Source organism: Neofelis nebulosa, chromosome 17 (genome assembly GCF_028018385.1).
Source record: "Neofelis nebulosa isolate mNeoNeb1 chromosome 17, mNeoNeb1.pri, whole genome shotgun sequence".
Classification (NCBI taxonomy): domain Eukaryota; kingdom Metazoa; phylum Chordata; class Mammalia; order Carnivora; family Felidae; genus Neofelis; species Neofelis nebulosa.
The window spans coordinates 11,912,029-11,929,047 of NC_080798.1; the positions used below are offsets into that span (position 1 = coordinate 11,912,029).

Genomic DNA, 17,019 nt, shown 5'->3' on the forward strand with positions numbered 1-17,019 from the left:
GGAGAAGGAAACTGAGGCACAGAGGGACTGAATAAGCAGCCCAAGGCTGCACAGCTAGTAAATGGCAGAACGGGGATTCATTCAAACTTGGCCACTCCGATTATTAAGACCTCCCTTGTGGACCGGGAGATCGCGTCGGCCCTTCCACGGCAATGATAATTTCGATTAATACTGCCAACTGCCAGGAAGGAGGCCTTTCTTTGAATGTCCTTTTGAATCTGGGGCCAGGCGATTAACTATGATCCGCTCCAACAACAGCAACAGCAATAATAATAACGACCGTCAACTAGGCTAACTACACGCACGCGAATCCCGGGGGCGGGGGACCGCGACACCCCACCCCGGGCCCCACCTCGATGGCGGGCAGCGTCTTGCTCGCCTCCGTGCTGCTCTCCCCGAGGATGCTGCCGGCCGAGCGGCCCTCGCACTCGTAGCGGAAGCGCATGCCGCGCTGTTTGGGCTGCTCCGTGATGACCAGGTGCGGCCGCGGCCCGGGGCCCGGGGCCGGGGGCAGGATCCGGCCCAGGGGACAGCCCCAGGGCGGCGGCGTGGCCGGGGGCGGGGGCGCCGCGGGGCCCAGGGTGACGGTGCTCAGGGAGGCGGCCCCGCGAGACACCAGGCGCGGCAGTCCCTCGCCCGGGCCCGGCTGCGCCCCCTCCAGGCCAAAGCCATTCTCCTTGATGTACTCGTCGATGATCTCTGCGGGAGAAGCAAAAACTGGGGGTGACGCTGATTATAAAAGGAATGGCTCGGTGACCCTCCCTCCCCACCCCCGCCCCGAGACCTGTGCCGCCCCGCCTTCCCTAAGCCATTCCTTTCTTCACAGACATATTTCTTGGGGCGCCTGGGTGGCTCAGTCGGTTGAGTGTCCGACTGGGGCTCAGGTCATGATCTCGCGGTTCACGAGTTCGAGGGACTGGGCTCTGTGCTGACAGCTCAGAGCCCCGGAGCCTGCTTTAGATTCTGTGCCTCCCGCTCTCTCTGTCCCTCCCCTGCTCACACTCTGTCTCTCTCTCTCTCTCTCAAAAACAAATGACACATTAAAAATAAAATAAAATAATAAAATAAAAACATATTTCTTGTGGGCTGAGGGCGGGGGGGGGGGGGGGGCTTGGCCCCAAACACAAAAAAAGTCCCTACCCCTCCTTCTTGCAAACAGCTCCCCAGTTCTTGAAGCCAGAAACCTGGGGACCTGCCTGGTCTCTCCTCCTGCACGCTCACATCCACCCCCCTCCCTAATAGCACCTGAATTCAAGTCTCCATCACCTCTCACCTGGATAAATGTAGGGCCAGGTAACAGGTGTCCCTGCGTCCAGCTCACCCCGTTTAACAACAGCAAGAATAACAGCTGTTCTGCCTCAGAGAGCAGCCCCATCGTCCAAAGGCTCAAGCTGGAAGGATGCACCTCTTTGTGGGTTGCTCACGATCCCCCAGCTGTGTCCCGTCCTTGAACTTCTGCCTCTTGCCTCAAACACGTATTTACGCCTCTCCCCACACCCCTGCCTCCATCCTGGTCCGCCCTCACGGTCTCCCCTCGAACCACTGCTCCCGTTCGCCGCCAGCTCACCTCCTCAGCCTGTCCCCCACGCACAGCCAGAGGTATCTCATGTCAGATCTTGTCCCCCCTCCCGTGGCGCCCATCTCCCTTACAGTCGAAGTCAATGTCTTCCCCATATAACCCCCCCCCCCGAAACTCTATTCATCTCAGAAAAAAAAACCAAAAAACAAAAACAAAACCCCACACCCCGGACCCCTCCGGATCCCTGCCACAGAGCCTTGCATGGACGGGTCCCTGTGGTCCTGGGTCTCCCACCAACCTCCCTGTCACCTAGCTCTTTTCTCTTGCTCCCAGCAAAACTGGCCCTCTCGGGGTGGGGGGGGGGGGTTGTGCTTGCTCTCCATCTGCCTATTCCATCCAGCCCACACTGGTTTCTCGTCCTTCTGGTCACAAATGTCACGCCTTCAGAAAGGCCACTCTAATGTGTGTCTTCCCAGGCCATCTGTTTTTCTTGGTGTTATTTCCTTCACAATCTGACATTATCTTGCTCATTTATTCCTTTTCCTACCGTCTCCTCCACTAGAGTGTCAGCTCCAGGAGGGTGGGGACCTTGTTTGGTTTGTGGGTGAATCCCCGGGGCCTAGAACAGTGCCTGGCACATGACGGGTGCTTGAAACAACTCACCGAAAGAATTAACGACGGTCACGGTAATGGTGACACGAAAGGCAGCTGGCGTGCGGAGTCACTTCTAATGACTCCTAATACCAAGGTACTGCTCATGCCTTGGGAACGTGACCGTTAAAATCCCCTGGCAGTCCGAGAAGTCACGCTGTGACCCTCCCCCTGCCCAACAGCAAGGGAGGCCAAGATCCCCCACTGTGAGAACTTGGACTCCTCAGCCTCCCCCCAGACCTGCCCTGTGATACTCACCCAATTCATCTGTGGAAGGAAGAGAAAGAGAAAGAGAAAGGTGAGGTCCAGAAAATGCTCAGGACTTTCATCTTTTAAGACAGATTCCCCAACCCCCTCCCCTCACGGAACCCCTCCCTTTCCCCCTTCCTCCATCCTGGGAAACTGGGCTCCGACTCCCTGGGGTACCGAACCCCAGCCCCTGTCTTATCCTCTTGGGCTACCCGCCCCCCCCCCCCGGCTCAGCTCCCAATATTGGAGCCTCAGGGTCAGGGTACCCTCAAGTGCCTTCGAAAAACTGGGAATTATAAAGCATCATCAGGAAGGAAGCCGAAGATCTTATCACTGGGAAAAAACTCAACATCCAAGATCCTAAATTGAATGTGGGGGGAGGCGGGGGGGGGTCCCTCCCTAAAGCCCACCACAGAACCCCAAGGCTCTATACTAGCTAGTATCTGAAGATCCAAGGAAGTCGGTCCTTCACCTCCAGGCACCCACCTGCCCTGCACCCCGGCCCAGTCCCTCAGCAAGGCCCACCCACCATCCCAGATTCGCCCCCTGAGTGGGGAGAAACATCAATGCTGGGGAAGCCCTTTATCACCTCCTCAGGGAGGCTCTGTCCTGAACGGGGCCATGGAGAATTGAAACACGCCTCCCATCATTCCATAGACAGGATGAGGGGAAGGCCGGAGTGAGCAAGCCTGGGCTCAACACCGTGAGGGAGGGCAGCGGTCTGCTGCTGGTCGTAGGCTTATCGATGCCAGCCTGCCTCGCTGCCAGACCTTTCCTCCTCCTCCTCCTCCACTCTCGGGGAGTGGCTCCTGTCAGCCACTGCCACCTGGCAGTTTGCTCCTCGGAAAGCAGTTTACCTGCTCCCCTTATCTCATGTGATCTTTGAAGTCAGCAAGGGGGGGAGGACCCCCCCCCCCACTTGGTAGCTGGGGACACTGAGGCTAGGAGAGAAGAAGGGACAGGCTGTAGATCACTGGCAGGGCCAACCTCCAACTTGGAACAACTTTCTTAAGCATCTACACTGGACGGCCTGGGAACCCCAAGATGAGTTCGACTTTGGGGCCCTCAAGGAGCTCCCAGGCTGCAGGGGGAAACTGAGGCCCAGGAGGTAGTGGCCTGAGCTTTGGACCGCCTCAGCTCAAATCTTGGCTCTGCAACTTGCTAACTGTAGGGACTTGAGCCCATTACTTAACCCCTTTGGGCCTTGGTGTCTTCACCTGTAAAATGGACACAATAATAATGCCTCGCTGGGCTGCTGTGAAAATCAAATGAGCTAATACGTGGGAAGCACTCAGAACTGTCACAGTTGTAGGCAAGACATAAATGCTGGCTGCTCTTGGATAAAGTGTTGGGAGACATTATTTTATGGACTTAGGTAACCCGCTCTCCCTTTCTAGGCCTCGGTCCATCTGTCTATATATAAAATGAAAGGGTTAGAAGATGTGCTTTCACAACATGGGGTGTAGAGTCACCCAGACGTTGGTTTGAATCCTATCTGTCACCCACTGACTGTGCAGCCTTGGGAAAGTCTCTCAACCTCTCCGAGTCTTTCTCTGAAACATGAGGTCTGAGCTCCTATCTCAGGTGTTAACATGAGGATTCAGAATCACACAGGTCAATTGCTCAGCACGGTGTCTGAGCACTGTGTCATAAAGCTTAGCTAATAGTATTATTATCTAAAATCCTCTTTCAGCCAGGAAACGCTGGGACCTTCTCCTTATTAAAGGCTCAATTCAAATAACCCCCTACCCCACCTCAACCTCCCACAGAGACCTGCCAAACCATTCAGGGATGGCCAGGAGGGGCCCCAGGTCTTTCCTGCCTCAGGGCCTTAGCACAACCTGCTCTCTGCCAGAATGCTCTTCCTCCCTTTCTTTGCGTGGCCTCCTCCTTCTCCTTCAGGTCCTTGCTCAAATGTCACTTACTAGATGGGTCTTCCCTGACCACTTTATCTAAGAAAGCCCCCTGGTCCCTTGCTCCAGTCACTGACAGTTACATACCTTTGTTTTATCATTTTCATGACACCGATTAGGATTTGACATGACTTTGCATTAAGAGACTCACATCTATCTCCTCCTGCAGACTGTGAGCACCTCGGAGTAGGGAACATGTCTGCCCCATCGCACTGTATACCCAGGACCCAGTACGTGTCTAGCCTGTCAGAATGAGGGAAATTTTCCCTCCCACTCTGTCCTGGCATTTAGGGCTCTCATTCTTACCCTGCTGTTAGATATCACTGGCCCCGAGACCTCTTCAGAGCCTTTATCACATTTTATAATCCTGCATTTACTTTATTGCCTACGTGTCTGCCTCCACATCTAGGGAGGGAACCTAGGAGGGCAGAATCAGGGCTGTCTCAGTCACTACTGAGTCCCCAGCACTGCCCGGCACAGGGCCAGCTACAGAACAGGCACTCGGTAAATATTTATCGAAGAGATGACATCACCAATTACTCTCAATTGAAACCAAAGATCTAGGTCTTGCGCCAGAAAAACCTCAGCCTGGTTCCTGCCCGGAACCAGTGCTCGGGCAGTACCTGTCCCCAATGCCATGCCCCACCTTTCACCGTTGTCCAAACTCTCAGCCCTGTTAGAGAACCCGCTGAGCCTCCTCCACAGCCAGGCCAGCGCTTTGCAGGTCCATCCCAAGGATCTACCTCCAGACAGAGGCCCAGCCCCAGCCCACTAGGGCCACTGAGTTTTCACGCTGACAGGATTCAATCCCTGCCCTCGAAATCCCAGAAGATTTCTAGGAGAGAAGATGTCATTTAGCTATGATTCTGCGTTGTCTTGGGCAGCAATGAATTTTGGGTGGCACTGGCTGAGGGGCCGTACAGACTAGTGGTTCTCAGCTTCTTTTTGGGAACTTGCTAGAAATGCAAACTCTCAGGGCCGCTCCTAGACCTACTGAATCAGAAACTCTCGAGGTAGGGCCCCACAATCTGTTTTAACAAGCTCCCTGAATGACTCTGATGAACACGAAGGTTTAAGAACCATGGTTACAGGCTCTGTAACAACGGCAGCAGCAGCAGCAGCAACAGTAAAAGCCATTAACAGTTAACACTTACGGGGACTTTACTGTGTGCCAGACACTGCTTTGCAGATCTGCCTGTATCAGCTCATTGAACCCTCTCAATCCCTGCCACCAGAACGGAGGCCCTGATATTATGTCCATCTTACAGATGAGGCAAACTGAGGCCCAGAGAGGGGAAGTGATTTGCAGGCACTCACACAGGGAGGAGGTGATGGGTGGCACCAGTGTGTAGTTATTACCCTCTGCACTGCCACGGTAAATCTCTAAAGAGGACTCCTCTTAGAGGGTGAATAGGTGGTTAGTTTTACCTGTCCAGCTCCTAATCACCCGGGAGGTGGGGGCATCTGGGGCCCCCATCTCAACCGGCGGGGATGAATACAGGTGGTCAGAGGAAAGCTGAGGTGGACCTGGGCGAAACCCCAGACAAGAGGCGTGCCCAGTGCCGCCTCCACAGGACGCCCCCCTCCCCCGTCCTGAGGGCGCAGGTGGGCCGGAACTGTGGAGGGCTGCTCACCCGTGGTCCTGGAAACGGCGAGCGAGAGCGAGGAGAGGTCAGCGGACCCTGCAGGGAGGGAGGCATGTCTCAGGAGGTAACGCGGCGGCTGCGGGGGGACCGGAGAATCTCCCAGGCCCCACCCCGTTCCTCTCGTGGCCCCGCCCCTTTGGATCACGCCCCTTCTGCCTTATTGCGTGCAGGGTCTGGCCTTCCTTCTCCAACTTCTGGACCCGGTCCCCAGTGTCTGTCATTCTCACCACCCTCCATCACACTCAGGCCGGCTCCTTCTCTTTCTCGAGGGCCTGGAGGAGCTCTTAACCTCAGTTAGGAAAGCCCCCACTCCGTCCTTTCTCTCAGGATCAACCCACCCCCTTCACTTTTTCAGTGTCACCCAGTCGCCTTCTCCCTCTCAGACCCTGCCACTTCTCTCCAGAGGCAGGCCCCACCCCCCTTTCTTCTCCGAGGCAGGCCCCGCCCCTCTTTTTTCGGAACAGGCCCACCCCCTTTTCCCTGGCAGAGTCAGGCCCCGCCCCCTTACTCTGAGTGCGACGCCGCTTCCTTCTTAGAGTTAAGCTCCGCCCCCTCCTTGCTCTCAGAGTCAGGCTCCGCCCCCTTCGGTGAGCGAGGACCCTCATTTTCGCCCTCGGTGAATGTGTCCACGCCCCCACTCCGCAGGAGCAGCTCCCGCCCCGCCTTCTCCGAGTCGGGCCCCGCCTCCTCCTCTGCCTCAGGGTCAGGCCCCGCCCCCTTCTCACTCTGTAGTGGGACGCCTCCCTCTTACCTTGGGCTGGACCCCGTCACTATCCTCTGTCTCCTTCCTTCCCTCTAATACAGTGTCCCCGGAACCCTCAACCTCGCCCCCCCAAACGTTTTAGAGTCCCGTAGGAACCCCCAGACTACTCCAGGACCCTCCAGAACCCCTGCATCTCCAGTCCCGCCCCAGACTCCTCTCCTGAACCCCGGTCCCGCTTACCCAAGGCCCCCAGCTCCGGCGCAGCGGACGGTCTGGCGACGCGGCGACTCGGCATGGCCCGACCAGTGGGGACGGACGGCCCGGAGGCCGGCCCAGATCAAAACACACACGCGGGCAGGCCGGGCGGCCAGAAGGCACGGTCCGGAGGACGATCGCGGGTCGGGCGAGCGGCGCAGGGGCTGGGGCCACAGGCCGGGCTGGACGCGCGGCGCCCGGGGCTGCGGGGGGCGCCGGGCCGGGCCGGGCGGGCGGCGGGCGGGGGCGGGGCGGCGGAATTCCCCGGCGCCGCCGGCCTGCGCGCCCATTGGCCTGCACCCCATCGTGACGTCACGCTAGGGGAACGGGAAAACCCCCACGCGTCACGTGGTCGCGGGGGCGGGGCCGGCCGGGAAGAGGAGGCTGGGCGCACAGGAGGGGCTGGGCGAGCGCCGCTGCCCAGTGCTCAGGGGGGAGACAACTGAGGCTTGTTTAGGGCCACTCACGTCCTACCCCGGGAGCAAGTTGGGAAACTGAGGCCCGCCCCCCAGGTCTGCAAGCGGGAGCTGAAACTGCTGTTTCTCTGTAAGGGAAGCTTCGGGATCGGGAGGTTGCCAGGGCTCCAGCTGCCATTGGGAATAATGATCTTTACGAAAACCTCCGCAGCCTCTCTATGCCTCAGTTTCTTCAAGGGTAAACTGGGACTGAAGGTACTTAAACGTTTAAAGCTAGAATGCCAGTTTTAGGATTTGTCTGTCTTGTTCCTTACTCTAACCCTAGTGCCTAGAACATCCCCTGGAACACAGTGGGTGTCCATTAAATGTTCAGTGCATGGATGGATGTTTTATTCTTCCCCCATTACCCTTTCAAGTTTCCCAATGGCCCAGAACACTTTTACCTCGAGGGCTCAGCAACTCATAGTGGGCACGGTGACCGCAGAGCCCCCAGTGTACATGTTAAGCTGACCCCTGAGCAAAGGGCTTACCTGGGGCCTTATATCTCACAACTTGCACCAGCCTCAGAGGCATGTGATCAAATTACCATTATTGCAGAGCAGGAGCCTGAGGCTCAAAGAGGGGCAGCTATTTGGTTAGGTCACATTCCTAGGCCTTCCCTGTTTGTCCCTGAGAATGACCGGTTGACCATTAGGTCCTAATTTGCCAGGGTTTAGCATCCTGTGCCCACTCGTGTCAAATTTTCACTCCTTCTCTCCGTGACCCATGCGGACTCATTGATTCATTTGACATACACTTACTGAGCACCTGCTGTGTGCCAGGGCCTGCACCGGGCCCCGGGTCACAGCACTCACCATGCCAGGCCCGGTGCCTCCTCGTGGAGAACAGAATAGGGTACAGCAGCAGTCTCAAAGTGTGGCCCTCGGGCCTTCAGGTGATGCAAATAGCTGAAGCCCAAGTGTTGCCCTGGAGCAAAATATCAAGCAAACCTTTTCCACAAAAAAGCAGCCAAAGACAGCACAGAAACAATGAGCACAGCCATGTCCCAATAAAACATTATTTTATGGGCGTTGAAACTTGGGCTTTGTAGAACTTTCATGTGAAACGAAATATTTTTGAGATTTTTTTCTTCCCAACCACTCAAAAATGTAAAAATCACGCAAAAACTGGAAAAAGCTGGTTTTCGCCTGGAGGCTGTAGCCTGCATTTGACAAGAGCATTGCAAGAGAGGTTATGATTCGAGGGTCCAGAATCAGGCTGTTGGGGTTCAAATCGTAGGTCTCCCACTTACCAGCTGTGTGGCCTCAGGCAACTGACTTCGTCTCTCAGCCTTGGTTTCCCCATCTGTAAAATGGGTCTTATAATAGGATGGTTGTCAGGATTAATAAGATACTAAAAATAGTTGACACTATAGCTCTATATGTGCTAGGCACTGTCCCAACAGCTGAGGACAGAGCGAGAAAGATGACAAATAAAACCCCTGCCACCATGGAACTGAAACCGAAGGTGGGGGAGGACAGATGGAAAAATAGATAAGCAGGGCACCTGGGGGGCTCAGTCAGTTCAGCAGCCGACTCTTGATTTTGGCTCAGGTTATGATCCCAAGGGCCTGGGATCGAGCCCTGTGTCGGGCAGAGCCTGCTTAAGATTCTTATTCTCTCTCGGGGTGCCTGGGTGGCTCAGTCGGTTGAGCGTCCGACTTCGGCTCAGGTCATGATCTTGCGCTCTGTGAGTTCGAGCCCCGCGTGGGGCTGTGCTGACAGCTCGGAGCCTGCTTCAGATTCTGTGTCTCCCTCTCTCTGCCCCTCCCCCGCTCATGCTCTGTCTCTCTCTGTCAAAAATAAACATTAAAAAAAAATTTTTTTTAAAAGATTCTCATTCTCGGGGCGCCTGGGTGGCTCAGTCGGTTAAGCGTCCGACTTCGGCTCAAGTCACGATCTCGCGGTCCGCGGGTTCGAGCCCCGAGTCGGGCTCTGGGCTGATGGCTCAGAGCCTGGAGCCTGCTTCCAATTCTGTGTTTCCCTCTCTCTCTGCCCCTCCCCTGTTCATGCTGTGTCTCTCTCTGTCTGAAAAATAAATAAACGTTAAAAAAAAAAATTAAAAAAAAAAAAAAGATTCTCATTCTCTCTCTCTCCTCTCCCTCTGCCCCTCTCCTCTGTTCATGCTCTCGCTCTCTAAAATAAAAAATAAAAATAAAGCACATAAGCAAACGTGTATCCGGTGGCGAGGCAGCATTACAGAGTAAAGCAGGATGTATAGATTGAGTTTGGAGGGTGCTGTTTGGGTTAGGAAGTTCAGGGAAGGTCTGAGATGATGTCTGAACAGAGTTGAAACGGTGAAGGCTCTTTGTGGCTACCTAGAGAAGTGTTCGAGACGCAGGAAACAGCAAGCGCAAAGACCCTGAGGTGGGCACGTGCATGGCATGTTCAAGGAACAAGGAGGCTGGGGTGACCGCTAGAGTAGAGGAAGCAAGGGTTAAATGTGGCCTGTAAGGCGATGGGGAGGAGCAACATTAAATTTAACAGATGAAGCGAACCGCATACAAACCTTAGGCTATAGAGTTTGGCTCCTGATAAGGAACATCTAATAGCGGCTCCTAGAATAGGACCAGGAGCCCAGTCGGTCCCCCCCCCTCCCCCACCGTCCCTTGCAAACGTCTGGCCTCGTAACTGTTTAATTGGGTGGATAACCAAGAGCACAGGTCAGAAATCCCCAGCATTCGGGGCTTCTGCTGGGCTCTGAGCACCCTGAGGGCAGGCTTGGGGCTATCTTGGTCTCTGCTGTGTAAGCAGAACCCCCACCCCATCCCCGCTCAGTGCAAGGTGCAGGGGAGGTGCTCGGGAAAAATCTGTGGACTGACTGCATGTCAGTCTCTCCACCGGTGTGTTAATGCAGGCCCCGCCAAGGTCCACACTTCTGGATGTGTACCTGTCTGTGAGAGACTGTACAAACATGTGCTCAGCCAACAGTCCCAGAGGACAGAGCAGGGACTGAGACAGCTCTGGCTCTGTGCTCACAAGGCTCAGTCCAGTGGAGAATAACCTGTCCCTAGACAGGGATGACTCATAGTGGGCAGGGCTGAGGTGAGAGATCAGGGAGCTGGGGGTCCCGGATCAGGTAGTCAGGGAGGACTTCCTGGAGGAAGAGATACTGGAACTGCAATGTAGGGGACGCCTAGGGTAAGATAATGAGTTGTGTGCCTCAGGGCACGTCCCAGGGAAGGGAAGAGCAGGGTCTAGAACCAGAAGATAAGAGATCATGGCAAGTTAAAGCAAGGGTGAGGAGGGGCGCCTGGCTGGCTCCGTCAGTGGCTGGAGCGTGCAGCTCTTGATCTCGGGGTTGTGAGTTCAAGCACATTGGGTATAGAGATTACTTGAAAATGTTAAAAAAAAAAAAAAAAAAAAAAAAGCGAGACGAGGCTGTGGGGGTGAAGTCCCTCCCATCCCCTCAAGGTCTCGTTTATTAGGGGCCTGGACTCTCCTCCCAAGCATACTAGGAACCACAGTAGGTTCTGAACAGGGGACAGGCAGGGTCAAGTCTGTGCCTTAGAAAACCCTCTGGCTGCTGAGTGGAGAGTGGACAGGAGGGGCAGGGACAGACGGGGAACAGCTTGGACCAGGTGGTCTCAGCCGAAGTGAAGAGGTGGGACTCCCGAGTGTGGGGGGTACGGTTGGTGGGCCTTGCCAAAGGCTTGGGCGTGTGCCTGCAGGGGGCTAGTGAGTCCAGGGGGCCTGAGAGCCTCCTTGGTTCCTAGAATCGTGGGACAGAAGCCCCGCAGAGGAGTCCGGGCTTTCTCCCGGGGCACTGGCAACCCTGGGATGCTGTAGGGCAGGGAAGGGAGTGTTGTGGGTCCGTGGGGCTGCCTGAGGGGAGGAGGGGCCCGCTGCCCACGTGTGTACGTGCGGGGCCCTGCGTGTGCCAACGTTTCCCAGGACCTCATGGATTCCCTGCCCGGCTCTGCAGGAGGTCGGCGGTGGAGCCCTGTGTGGCCCTGGGCGTCCTCTCCCTGTGTTGATGCGGCCACCCCCCAAAACAGTAAATCTGGAAATGTGAGGTCCCAACAGTTCGGAGGGAAGGGACATCCAGAGACGTATAGGGTCCATGTCTATACAGTGGATCGACAGTCCCAGCCCAGACAGCTGGGAAGACGTGTTGGCTGGGTCCTGGGGGCAGATGTCGCCTCCACAGCTACAGAGCACGACAGCCAGGCACACCACCCTGAGTAAGGACTCACCCCCGTACCCCTACCGTGACCCTGGCGGGGAGAGCTCAGAGGCCCAGGGACGGGAGGCTGTGTGTCTAGGGTGCGGGGACTACTCAACAAGGAAGCCTGATGGGGAGTTGCCTCATGGGGTGGGCCTGTGCTGCTGCCCCGCCTGGCAGCACGAGGCCAGGAGAGCATCGGAGGAGGGGGCACAGCCAGATGCAGCCTCGTGGGCAAGAACGCAGGTGCAATAAGGTCACAGCAAACAGCTTCCCGTCTGTGAAATGGGGACAGTTACGGAAGCCCCTGGAGGGCTGCCGGGAGGGGGAGAAGGGGGAGAAAGGGCCTGGTCACGGGGGGTCACTGTCTCCCACTCTACTCCGTGCTGCACTCCGCAGGTCTCCCTTGCAGACCCAGGAGAGACACCCGCACCCCGGCGAAGCTGCCCTCCGAGGTGGCAGAGGAAGGCAGGCACGAGGGGGGATGGCTGAGTTTAAGTTAAACACCCATATGAATTTATTAAATCCAGACTGTGTTAAAGGGTGGCGGTCTGGAAGGAGGGGCGTGGCGGGGGGACAAGGGACAAGATGATGGATGGCCGCAGGCATCCCGCAGAGGGGCCCCAGCCGCCCCCCCGCCTGGGCACCCCCCTCGGCAGCGCCACGTCGGCTTCACCATGATTCCCAACGGTGCTGGGCTGGCAGGGCGAGATGGCTAGAAACACAGAGGGACACACGGACAGACGGCGCCTCCACAAACAACGTGCCCCGGCCTGCCCCGGCCCCCGCAACACACGCTGGGCTCTGGCCCGCGGGGGCCTCCTGCCACCCTGGCCCCATCTGTCCAGGGAAAGGGCGACAAGGAGGGGAGGCGAGGGGGCCGGGGCCGCGGGGGTGGTGGTCACCAGGAGCCGGAGCGGAAGAGGAGGACCAGGGGCGGCTAATCCCTTTTCTTGTCCTCTGCTGGCTTTGGAGGGGCTTCCTGGGGCTCGGTGGCAGAGCTGGCCCCCTGGGTGGGCTTGGCGGGCGGGGGCGTGGAGGCCTCCTCCCTGGCGGCGGCGGCGGCGGCGGTGGCGGTGGCTGTGGCAGGGGCAGGGGCGGGTGGGGGTGGGAGGGCCCCTGCTGCCGTCGGGGCCTCGGCCACGGGGGCGGCTGCCGTCGGGGCCTCGCCACTCATGCCAAACTCGTTCACCCGCGTGGGGTCGACGCGGTAGATCCACCGTTGGTAGAGGTAGATGAAGAAGACCACATCTGGCGGGGGGGGGGGGGGGGCAGGGCGAGGGGGGCAGCGTGAGGGGGCGGCCGTGGCACCCCTCAGACCAGGGCCCTGCCTGTGCCCGGGTCTGGCGGCGGCCTCCCGCGCCGGCCCTCCCGCCCGCCCGCTGGACCTCACCGTCCCGCAGGCAGCCGATCCGATACATGACAGGCATCTTGATGACAAAGGCAAACAGGTCGTCAATGAAGGTGTTGAGGGCCTTGTAGGTGAGCATGCGCCAGGGCAGGTGGGCCACAGACTTGAGCTTGTAGTTGATGAAGAGCTGGGGTGTCATGGTGATGAAGCCTGCAGTGACGGGGAAAGGGACGCCCGTGAGCAGAGGAAGGGGCGTCCTGACCCCCGACCTCTCTGGCCGCCTTGCCGGTCTCGCCCTCCGCACTCCGCTCCAGCACCACCCCCGCCGGCCCCTCACCACTCCCGCGCCCAGGCACATCTCACCACAGCTCCCTCGCCCCACCCCGGGCAGCTTGCAGGCCTCAGTTTACACATCATGCCCCGAGAGGTTTCCCCAAACCCCTTTACTTCGACCCCTTCGCGGCACCCGCTGTAACTCTCCCGCCTGCTTGTTGACTCTGAAGGGGCCCCTGAGGACAAGGACATACCGAAACATGCCGTGCGTGGCCTCCGGAAAGTCCTCGCTGACCCCCACGTTGGACCAGGCTCCCCTCACCCCCTTCAAGGCTCCTCACGCGCCACCCCTGCCCACCCAGGGCTGTCCCTGTCTGGGGAGGAGTCTCTCCCGCACTGGGCCGTGAGCATCAGGAGGGCAGGGCCGGGCCTCCTGGACCACCGCTGGGCGCCAGCAGGGCCCGGCGTGGGGCCCGGGAGCGTCTGCGGCGGGTGCCCCGGGAGGCCGGCTCACCGAAGGTCAGCAGGAAGCCGTAGAGCATGCTGAGCACCCAGGAGTACCAGCCCTTGTGCTCCAGGTACAGGAGGCTATAGACCGCGTAGCAGCCCAGGAGCGGAAAGAGGATCCACGACAGGTACCGGAACGCCATCTGCGGGGCGCGGGGCAGGGCTGGCACCCGGCTCCCCACCCTCACCCACCCACACCCGGTCCGGCAGGCCGGGCCAGGGGAATTTCCAGGTGGCCCCGGGAACCGTGGACCCGCACAGGAAGTATACACGGCAGGCGCCGAACACCGGAGGGTGTGACGCAGGCCATAAAGAAGGGGCCCGCCAGTGGGCGGGCAGATGCCCTAGCCCCCCACCCACTGCCCATCTCCTGGGCCCCCCAAGGGCATGTGGGTGCTTGGAGACCCTCCCCGGGGCCCACCGTGGAGGACACTCACATCATCATACACTTTGGTAGAGGACTCGATGTACGTGGACTTGTCCTTGAAGGTTGGGCGGGGGAAGAGTCCTGCCACCTTGTGCTCCCGGTCCAGCTGCAGACGGGGAGGGAGGCCGTGGTCGGCTGCCACGCTGGCTCCCACCCCCACCCTTCCTCACTGTTCCCAGTTCCCCTGTCCCACGTGTGACCCAAAAAATCCCCTGGTGTGAAAATCCCCTTGGTCCTGGGAGTGCAACAGGCACTGGGAAACCCCCAGGGGCCAGCTCCAGGGTCTGGCTGGCGCAGACGACCGCCATTCCAAGTCCCGGTGGCCCCCAGAACAGCACAGCGGCCCGGCCTTACCCGGACGTCCATGACCTTGGTGATCTTCCAGAGGTCGATGAGGACCCCGATGAAGACGCTGACCTGGACCACGAAATTGGTCTCGTTGTCCAGGATGTAGAGAAGGACCACGAAAGACTGGAAAACGCCGAAGAAGACGGAGCGCACGGACAGGCCCTCCAGAGACTGCCGGCTGTTCCAAAACTGGATATCTGCACGGGAGGCGGGGGGAAGCTGAGAGGGTGCGGAGCCCCCGAGCCCCTCCTGCAGTTCCTTCAGGCTCCGTCCTCAGACCCCCAACGCGCCACAGTGGCGCTGGGTGTGTCACGGGCAGCGGCGCGCACTACCCTCCGCTCCTGTGAAGAGTCTCTTGCCAGAGCGGCAGGCAGGCAGGACGACTGCGGTCCTTACGGTGGAACCCCACCCCCACCCCCACCCCCACCCCCAGGGTGCAGTCTGACCGTGCGCACTGCCACGCGTCAGGTGCCGAGGCTGGCCAGGGAACCCACATTCCTCGGGCCACACAGCCCGGCCTGGTGGAATGTGGACGGAAGCCAGGTCTGCATGACACCAGCCCCGGGCCGTCCCCCCGGTGCCATGCTCTCTCCCGTGGGCACGACGCTCTGGGACGTGCACTTCAAGACCAGCTCCTCCAGCCCACCGCCCTGAAACCCTGCAGGGCCTCAGACACGCCTGGGGCATAGGCAAAGGACTGGGCACTGGTCTCCAACAGCTCCTTCTAGTGGCCCTGGCGGACCCCACCCACAAGGCTAGGCCAGCCCCTCCCTGAGCCCTGGCCTCCGGTGGGCCAAAGTGGGTAACGGCAGTGTCCCCACCTGCAGCCACAGGAAGCCGACCGCCCCAGTGCCTGCCTCACGGGAGCGAGGCCAGGCCCAGGCTCACGCAGGGCTGGCTCTGCATCAGTGTGCAAGGCTGTCCACCCTGCTCTGATCGCCCTGCCCCCCGATCAGACGCGGGGACACCCACAGAACCCCCCAGTCCTGACCGGGACAAAAGGGTACGGAGACGGGGTCAGTTGGAGGCGGGTGGATCTGAGTCCCACCTCAGACCAGGGAGGCAACGAGCATGAGTAAGGCCCCCGGGGCCCATCCCCCTGCTGAGTGACCTCAGGCGAGTGACCATGCCCTCTGTGCCTTCATCTCTCAGGAGGAAGAGGGACCCTAGGCGACCCAGCCGGCAGTCAGCAGGAAGTCTGGGAGCCACGGCGTGCCCAGGCACAGCGAGTGCTCCATACGGCACAGCTACCGGTGGTCGACACCACCTACTGTCCCATTTGGATGGTAGAAACTTCTAGAAGGTAACTCTCAACCACGGCAGTACCGTCTTAAGAATGCTAGTGCCCGTTAGTACTGCTGCTTGCGCAAGCTGTAGAGCGGGAGGCCCCCCGCCCCCACCTGCAGCTCTCCGGGGAAGGAAGCAGCGGCCCACGGGGCTTAGAGGATGAGACTGGGTGATGGAGCCTCCGCCCGGGTCCAAATCCTGGCTCTGCCACGTGGGAGCTGCGTGACTACGGGCAAGTTACCTAACCTCCCTGAGCGTCCACTTCCTCACCCCTAAGCACAGAGGTAACGACAGGCTTCCTCGTGGGGCTGGGGTCATGGGGACTCGGCAAGTTACCTAGTGAGGGCACTAAGAACGGAGCCCGGCACCTGGCCAGTCCCCCCTGAAACGCTGGCCATCAGCATTGTTGGCCTTTGGAACCTAGGGGCCTTCTGGGGACAGGGCTGCTGCCTCCCCACTCAGGTGGTCCCCATCCGCGCAGCCTTGAGGGGCCTCTCCCACCAAAGAGCTGCTGTGCAGGGCAGCGGGAGTAGCCCTGGGGCTTCCCTGTTCCCAGCCCTGGAGTTCCCCAGCCCCGCTTCCTGGTGGTGCCATCCTGGCTTCTGCCGGCACAGCAGGCCAGCGCCTTCCCCGGTGCCACACCCGCTGGATGGGAGTTTCTGGGCTGGGAGTTTTGGGGCCATTACCCTCCCCAGCTCCTCAGGCCTCTGGAGAGCGGGGCTGAGAGACCCCACGTAGAGGGCGAACCTATGGGGAAGGAGGGAAGGAAGGGGGCAGACCCTAGCCCCCACCGCACACCCTCCTATCCCCAGCCCCTGTGGCCTCTCATCGGCCCCAGGGTCCCAACCCTACCGTTCTTGAAGGCCAGGAACTCAAAGACGCTGTGGACGATGGACACGATGATGGTGAGCGCCAGCAGGTAAGGGTTGGTCTCTAGGAGGGCAACCTAGGGGTGGGGGGAGATGCCGGTGAGCACCGTTGCGCCCTTGCCCAGGGGTGACCGCTGCGGCATGTTCGTTAGCCAGCCCCACTCCCCTTCCCCTGGGCCCCAGAAGACCGGAGCCCGGGGGCTGCCCCGGGGCAGAGAGAGCACACTGGCCAGGAGGAGAGTGGGTCAGGACGGGCAGGTGGGCACGGAGAGGCGGGCAAGTGCTTTACAGACGGGAGGCGAGGGGGTGGAGAGACAGTAATGGGGAGAGAAGCAGAGTGACCAAGACACATGAAGGGACAGCTGGGGTGAGGACTGGAAACTCAACACCAGAGACAAGCCC

At 59.3% G+C, this 17,019-nt stretch overlaps 2 protein-coding genes across 3 annotated transcripts in view; both read right to left on the minus strand.

The window, feature by feature from the left end:
- RELB (RELB proto-oncogene, NF-kB subunit) overlaps window positions 1–7,184 on the minus strand; it is a 28,655-nt gene extending 21,471 nt beyond the window's left edge. Inside the window, exons 1-3 of one of the 2 annotated variants that reach the window (XM_058706405.1) lie at window positions 6,922–7,184; window positions 5,967–6,014; window positions 353–699 (exon numbers count right to left, since the gene is read on the minus strand). In XM_058706405.1, the coding sequence (XP_058562388.1) occupies window positions 353–699; window positions 5,967–6,014; window positions 6,922–6,976 (450 nt within the window). In that variant the 5' untranslated portion in view covers window positions 6,977–7,184. The remainder of the gene's footprint in view (window positions 1–352; window positions 700–5,966; window positions 6,015–6,921) is intronic. The other variant, XM_058706406.1, reaches the window with a different exon arrangement.
- Window positions 7,185–12,048: 4,864 nt separating this feature from the next.
- CLPTM1 (CLPTM1 regulator of GABA type A receptor forward trafficking) overlaps window positions 12,049–17,019 on the minus strand; it is a 32,583-nt gene continuing 27,612 nt past the window's right edge. Inside the window, exons 9-14 of the mRNA XM_058706223.1 lie at window positions 16,601–16,694; window positions 14,468–14,658; window positions 14,124–14,219; window positions 13,694–13,829; window positions 12,949–13,116; window positions 12,049–12,806 (exon numbers count right to left, since the gene is read on the minus strand). Of these exons, the coding sequence (XP_058562206.1) occupies window positions 12,496–12,806; window positions 12,949–13,116; window positions 13,694–13,829; window positions 14,124–14,219; window positions 14,468–14,658; window positions 16,601–16,694 (996 nt within the window). The 3' untranslated portion in view covers window positions 12,049–12,495. The remainder of the gene's footprint in view (window positions 12,807–12,948; window positions 13,117–13,693; window positions 13,830–14,123; window positions 14,220–14,467; window positions 14,659–16,600; window positions 16,695–17,019) is intronic.